The sequence below is a fragment of the Setaria italica genome, chromosome II (assembly GCF_000263155.2).
Source record: "Setaria italica strain Yugu1 chromosome II, Setaria_italica_v2.0, whole genome shotgun sequence".
Taxonomy (NCBI): domain Eukaryota; kingdom Viridiplantae; phylum Streptophyta; class Magnoliopsida; order Poales; family Poaceae; genus Setaria; species Setaria italica.
Window position 1 is genome coordinate 47,588,495 of NC_028451.1, and position 6,527 is coordinate 47,595,021.

General features: G+C 41.3%; 1 protein-coding gene across 2 annotated transcripts; it reads right to left on the reverse strand.

Annotated features, from left to right (window-relative positions):
- Window positions 1-717: 717 nt before the first annotated feature.
- Window positions 718-5,649, reverse strand: LOC101780473 (tyrosine-specific transport protein). 2 transcript variants are annotated; one of them, XM_004958545.3, is made up of 14 exons: window positions 5,313-5,649; window positions 5,177-5,217; window positions 4,795-4,887; window positions 4,468-4,542; window positions 4,241-4,290; window positions 3,947-4,036; window positions 3,478-3,534; window positions 3,020-3,053; window positions 2,538-2,639; window positions 2,410-2,462; window positions 2,006-2,153; window positions 1,847-1,931; window positions 1,550-1,678; window positions 718-1,042 (listed from the first exon to the last, which is right to left on the reverse strand). In XM_004958545.3, the coding sequence occupies exons 1-14, from the start codon at window positions 5,548-5,550 to the stop codon at window positions 852-854; spliced, it is 1,386 nt and encodes a 461-aa protein (XP_004958602.1). In that variant the 5' UTR covers window positions 5,551-5,649; the 3' UTR covers window positions 718-851. The 2 variants fall into 2 exon arrangements, with proteins under 2 accessions (XP_004958602.1, XP_004958601.1); XM_004958544.3 differs by having other exon boundaries at window positions 2,984-3,053.
- Between the last annotated feature and the right edge of the window lie 878 nt (window positions 5,650-6,527).

Genomic DNA, 6,527 nt, shown 5'->3' on the forward strand with positions numbered 1-6,527 from the left:
GTCGGCGTGCCGGAGGCGGAGGCGGAAGCCCGGGTCGTCGACGCGGCCGCGCAGGTCGCTGCACGTCGCGGCGCAGCGCACGAGCGTGGCCGGGTCGGAGCGCGCCGCGATGTCCGCTATGACGTCGAGCGGGAGCGACGCCGCCTGCCGGTGCCTCCGCCGCTGCCCCGTTGATTCTTGTGCCCGCGGCCTGGGGACGTCGACGTCGCCGCCTCCGCTCGCCATGGTCGTCGGTTGGATTCACGAGATGGCATTCATATACATATATATCCGAATCAAAGGAACCACCACACCGAGGCATATACAGATCCGGAGTGAAAAAGGCAACTACACTTCCAAAAAAAAAAAAGAAGGGAACTACTCAGTCCCAGTAGAAGTCTCCATCCTTCGCCTCGCCGCGCCTCCCTATTTCACTGTGCAAGTCCATGGTCGATGGCTTACCAAGAACTGGACGAGGGGAACACTTCTAATTGGCCAACAAGAAGTGTGGCTTGCTAGATGCGGTTCTACAACAAGGATGCCAAGATGATTCAAGCTGCCACTTCTACAAGGTACTTATTGAGCACATTTTGCTTAGTATATGACCTTGCACGCCATGTTACTACTCTGGAGATATAAGTTCATGAATCTTTTGATGGTAGGTCCAAAGAAACTAGAGAAGCATCATGAACAAATTAAGCGAGAATCTCACTGGAACGGTTCAACACAACATCGATGCTCCATGAAACTGCAAAACTGCACTCGATTGCTTTTTACTATACTTATGCTACCTGTTGGCAGTACTACACAAAGATCTGAAGGGGTGTTGTATTTGGTACTGTTACATGATGTACATTCACTTGCACCAATTGTCAGTGTTGTCCTTGTAATTGCATTATATCCTTGACTATCTCTGAAACAATAACAAGCAATGCACCTCCCATAACAACTCCTAGAGTAAATTTCCCTCCTGGGACTATAGGGGGTACTGGAGCTTCCAACTCATCTGAATATCTCTCTGACCAAGACATAGCTGCTGGAAAAACTCCAAAGAGTACTAGAACTGAAAATAATACATGCAAGGTGTCAGTTCATTCTATTGAAGTAGGAAGTGCATTATATTAATCAGATGAATGCCTTATACTTTAATTTATAAAACCTTACTGCAATACATTATGGATGATCACAAATCATATGGATGTCTGGCACTTTTTATCTGCTATTTCTTTATGATTTCATAGCCACAAGGAGTACTTTTCATTTGGGTTGACATAATTTTTTTGAATTTTTTTCATATATTTTTTCTTAACCCTGCTTGACCTTGCATTTTGAACCTAAGCCAATCGCTTGGGACTCCCAAGTACCCATCATAAAAACACATCCTGGAAACTTGATCTATTTCAGGTGAAAATTCATATGAAATGTAGTGTTTAGTTTCAAGATATCAGCTCAGAAGAAAAATTGAGTGATGTACTGTCAGTATAGTCCCATTCTGCCACATTCTTGATTCTTGCAAGGATAACAGATTATGAAGTAACACAGTTTAATATACAGTAAAAAAGGTCCTTGCCTCCATAAGTTCCTGCAAAGTCCAATGCTTTGAAAAATATCTCCGGATCAAGCAGGGACAGAACAAGTGGAGGGAGCAGAGTTAATAAGAATGGCAGCGGTTTGTTCTGGCCACTTGGCAGTTTAAGCACTGCAAAGTTTTACAGAAGACACAAGAAAGAAGAGTGTAAGCACTAGTTCCATACCCTTGACAATAGTTATTGCTGTCTTGGTATCTCTCCCACGCACACAAAAAAAGGATAGGTTCTCCCTCAGGCTTAGCCGAGAAATACGATTGCTATGGACCAAAGATACTTACAGTCCGCTAGGAAGTCTGAGAGTCCTAGAATAAATCCAATGTATGATGTGCCTATAGCGAGAAATGAGAATGCCTCAACAATAGGCTGCAAACCAGAAGTCATGTTGAAATTAGTTTTAGTTTTCTAGAGAACTGTATGGACAACTTGAAAATACTTACCCCCACTGTCCCATTACTTGACCTCAGTAGTTCTAATGGATCAGAAACATTGCTATTCCCTGCAATGCCTGGAAGTGTCCCCAGGATTACACCATCCCATACTAGGAACAGAGCCAGGGGTATGGCAGTACCCGCTACGATAGCTGTTCTGCAAAACCCCAAAAGGATATACTTATACTTTTAAAATTTACCAAAATCTTCATTTGATATAGTACAGTCAATTTAGCAGATATTCATGATGTTTATTTAGTTAAAAAACTGTTGTTGCGTTGTATGCATAGCTCTGTTGTTGCAAGGCTGACAGTATTGGTAACACCTTTAACTGGCACAAATAACAAGTTAACAACTTCTGTACTAAATTAAGTATTATCATTTATGTACAAAATTATCCTCAGAAGACTTACCGTACTTTTGACAGGTTTCCCTCCAAATTTGTACAGAGAACAGGAACTACATTCTGTTAGAGCAAATACTTAGTCTAGTGCTAGAAGACAATTTTGCTCAACTAAATACGGATGGTAAACAGTATTACCTGGTATACAAATGAAAGGGCAATTATTGGTATACTTTGTGGAGCAGCAGCAAAATTTGCTTCAAGAAGAGAACTCCACTGTAGATTTCCACTTGCCACAACCTGTGTATACCAGATCAAGTTGTTATCTGTGCCGAAGGAGTTTTCCAAGTTGTCTGATGATCTAAGTTTTGTCACAAAGACATACTTTCTGTCCAAATTTAAGCATATAAAAAGGAAAATGATCACATTACTAAAAATGGGCCATGTTTTGAGCCAAACAGAACCTATCTGCATACAAGTATTGAGCTTATGTAATGTTTTACTCATCCCATTCTTTGTACCTGTGTATATTTGAACTATAGTGATTCTCTCTAAGAGATTTTGAAACAATTATAACAGGTGTCTTGCATGTAAAGTTCCATTAGGACTTTGCTGCATACATGTCTGATAGCATTAGCACTTACAACAAGAGAAGTGAAGGATGTTAGGATGCCGATTACCAGAAATCCATTTACTGCACCGATCAGTTGCTGGCTGCGGTCATCAATACAGTTTGTTTTAGTGCATATAATCTCTTGGGGAAGTAATAAATGATAAATCGTTTTAAGATTATCAAGTACAAGAATTTAACTAACACTGTTCCCCAGATCTGAATTACTTGTACAACCCTTTTTTTCAACGAACTGTACATTCATTTTTAAAGCTAGAAAGACACTTAATAGCCATAGAGTTAGGATGTCTCATCTCAAGGACTCAGCTATACTGCATGTAGTCAGTAGAACATATATTGGATGCACCTTCTGATGAACCTTCTAGTCTAACCAAAAGGCTAAAAACTAAAGTCTTTTTCCTCCCCCCCAAAAAAAAGGCTACAAAACTCAGAAAAAAAGAGACATTTGCTTGTATGTTTACAGTTCTCGTGTTCAGGTTGTCTGAAACATTAACAATTGAAAATTACCTTCCAAAGTAACAAATTCCCCCGAAAGCCAGTGAAAACAGGGTAGCACTCTCCCATCTGCAATAGCACACCATCGACAGTTTAAGAGAAAGCGTGACTGAATGATTTAATGCTAAATCAAATGCACTCATTTTGTGACTGTTTTCTAGTTGCTTAGAATTCTACAGGTTATAGGTTAAGTTATTCTATGGAAGCAAAACTTCTGTAAATAAAACCAAGAGTCAGAGTATCCTTTGATGATGATGAAGATTTAGAAAATAGGCAATCTGTTGAGATTACCCAGGTAACGCTACAGGATGATGTGGTTACAAAAATAATACAAGGTATTCTATCTTTGTTGATTACTTTGCAAAATAATAGTCACAGGGTAGTGAGTTATGAGATGACACAAGGATGAAGCATACAGCTGATGCTTGAGTCTTAGGACATGCCACCCTAATAAAGAAAAAGAAAATAAAAAAGGTCTTACAATGGAATACCCAATGAGTTTGTTATGATATCTGAAGAGCGTGCCACGTATGCGACAAGAAGTGCATAATGTATAAATAAATAGGATAAGCTGCAGGCACAAGGAAAGCAAAGTTAGAAAATTTTCACAGGAGATATGAAATGTTAATTGAGTCGAAAAAAGAATTTCTGACTCTAAATGGTGAGCTAAATTTATGTGAGGATCTGAAGTTCCTTCTTCTTTTACAATTGTCAATTTATCATATTTCAGGCCTTCTATGCAGTGATAAACTTCTAGCATATGATTTCATCATACCAGGCTGTTATTACTCCGGATGTCCCTAGAGTGCGCATTGCCATTGAGACCTGGAACGTATGTTTCTTCAGATCGCTACTTTGAGATTGTGCAAGATACAAACTGTACAGGAAGCAAAATTCATAGCATGCAATTTTAGCTAAATTTTACGATTGCATATTCATTTTGATTGACCCTAAATAGTACTTTTGGTCCAGGAAATCATCACAGAAGAATATGTTATCTACCAGGGAAACACCTCCAGATCCTATCTCACACATGGTATTGACGTTTACTTCAGCAACTAACAGCCCTGTCACAACCTGGAAATGTGATGCCAATTATAGACGGTTTTACTGTAAACAATTTGATAAAATAGACACTGGGCCAATTATCAAACCGTCCTGTATCAAGGTGACACAAGAAACGGATATTCAAAAAAGTTTCCCTTATAAAGACAAGAATTTATCCATTGGTGCAGAATACAAAAGGATTTACCTTTCGTGGATCTCTGACTGCATGTCACCTTTAACAAGCGGGTTTGATAATTTACCCAGTCAATGACATTCAATTACCATGTATAACCAGCAGAAAATGCATGTAACTGCCGAGGCCAAGAACCCAGCTTCTTGTGTGACTGCAGGGATTGCGAGGATACCTGCCCCAACCTATTTGCAGAGAAAGAAGAGTAAGTGAAGTGTTATGAGGGATGCCAATTAGAGGAATTGCGAGTTTCTCTGGAAGTTATTTAAGCTCAATTGTGCTTTCCATTTCTCATAAATTTTGGTTTGCAATTTTTAGTCTGTCAGTGTCAGGCAATGCGTCATGCCAGAGATTTATATCCTGGGATTTTTCGATGTAGTTCTTATCCTGCAGGTTAGAACTCATCAGCAATTCCTACTTCAGGATTCAGCTCTTACAGCAAGAGGAAGAATAAGGGAAGAAACAGTACACTACCGTTGTGCCGGCCACAAGGAAGATGGCACTGGTGACGCTCCCTGAAACCAAAGAGAAACAGAGAAAGAACTCATTGGTGGGTTCAGATCAAACGCAACACTCTGAAGAGTTTAGAAAAGCTGCAGCCGTGCATTACCAGGCTCGTGCTTCATGGTCGCCTGGTTGAGGTTGGAGAAGAGGCGCTCCAGCTGCTGCGGCGATTCCGGCGGCTGCCGTTCGTCAGCGTACTGGGAACAGAGGCATCGCTGCAGCGGCCTCCTTGTTCCTCTTCTTACTACTCGCCTGAGCACCGGTGTCCTTGCGGAGACCGAAGAAGGCGTGGTGAGTAACGACGGTTTCAGTAGAGGGTAGCAGTGAGCAGAGATCAACGCCATTGTTGAGCAAGGTTGTTCCTTCTCCGCGGCCGGCGTTCTACCAGCAGAAGCTGTTTGGCCTCGTGTTGCGTGTTATCCTCTAGCTGTTGTTGCTGGCCGTTCGTGTGGCTCAGCTCCATTTTTTTTTATTTTAGCCCTTTTAAATCTAAAATTTTAAAAAGAGACTAGGTCAAACTAAAATTCCAAGAAGTCATCCACGCTGTCACAGCGTGCGCGGGGTGGCCAGGCGGGCCGCTGAGCTGGCAGACCGAGTCGCGCCACATGCTCTTGTACGACTGAGTCGCGCTAGGCGTCGTGGCGTGACTCAGCGCATAATACTTAGGCCCACTGGCCCCTTCTTTCTTCCTCCTCACTTCCTTCCTTTCCCTCCCAGCCCCTCCTGTGGCGCCGCCTCTACTCCTCCCCCTCTAGATCCACTCCATCCCTCACCTGATTCGAAGGGGAAACGATGGAAAATTGTTCCGGTATGGTAACTCCTCCCCTCTAACTAATTATTTTTTTTTCTCAATTTTGTTATTTTTGTTGGATTTGAGGTGGTTAGGTTTTGTGTATGATTTGAGTTCCATAGGTGGATTGAGTACGAATCGGCTATGATTAGGTGTGTTGTATCATGCAAGTAGATACCGTATCGTATAGTTTCTCTTGCATTGTAGGATTTGGAAGTGTTAATTGTGGGTAAATTGTTTTTTAAAAATTCTTCAATAATGCTTTCAAGATATAGTTTTTTATATATTTGGCAATGTAGAAGTCGTAAGTAAATAGGTGAAGATTCATGTAATTAATTTAATTTGGTGGTTGTGTGTAGATGGATTGTTTAATTCATTTTTTCTCGGATGGCACGGTTGATGATAATGGAGAGTTTGTAAGAATGAGGCAACAAGTAGCAAGATTTGATAGTCCAGAAATGGTGTTCCCGCTAGAATCGGGGAATAGGAACCTAGACACCATATGCCACAGCCATGCAAGGGCTTACCTAG

Excerpts from the sequence above, each read along its gene's own strand:
- LOC101780473 (XM_004958544.3), bottom strand. The coding sequence starts at position 5,550 with ATGGCGTTGATCTCTGCTCACTGCTACCCTCTACTGAAACCGTCGTTA. Across the intron at positions 2,154-2,409 it reads GGAAACCTGTCAAAAGTACG|AACAGCTATCGTAGCGGGTA; the intron begins GTAAGTCTTCTG and ends GGGGTTTTGCAG. Across the intron at positions 1,679-1,846 it reads CTCAGACTTCCTAGCGGACT|TGCTTAAACTGCCAAGTGGC; the intron begins GTAAGTATCTTT and ends AAAACTTTGCAG.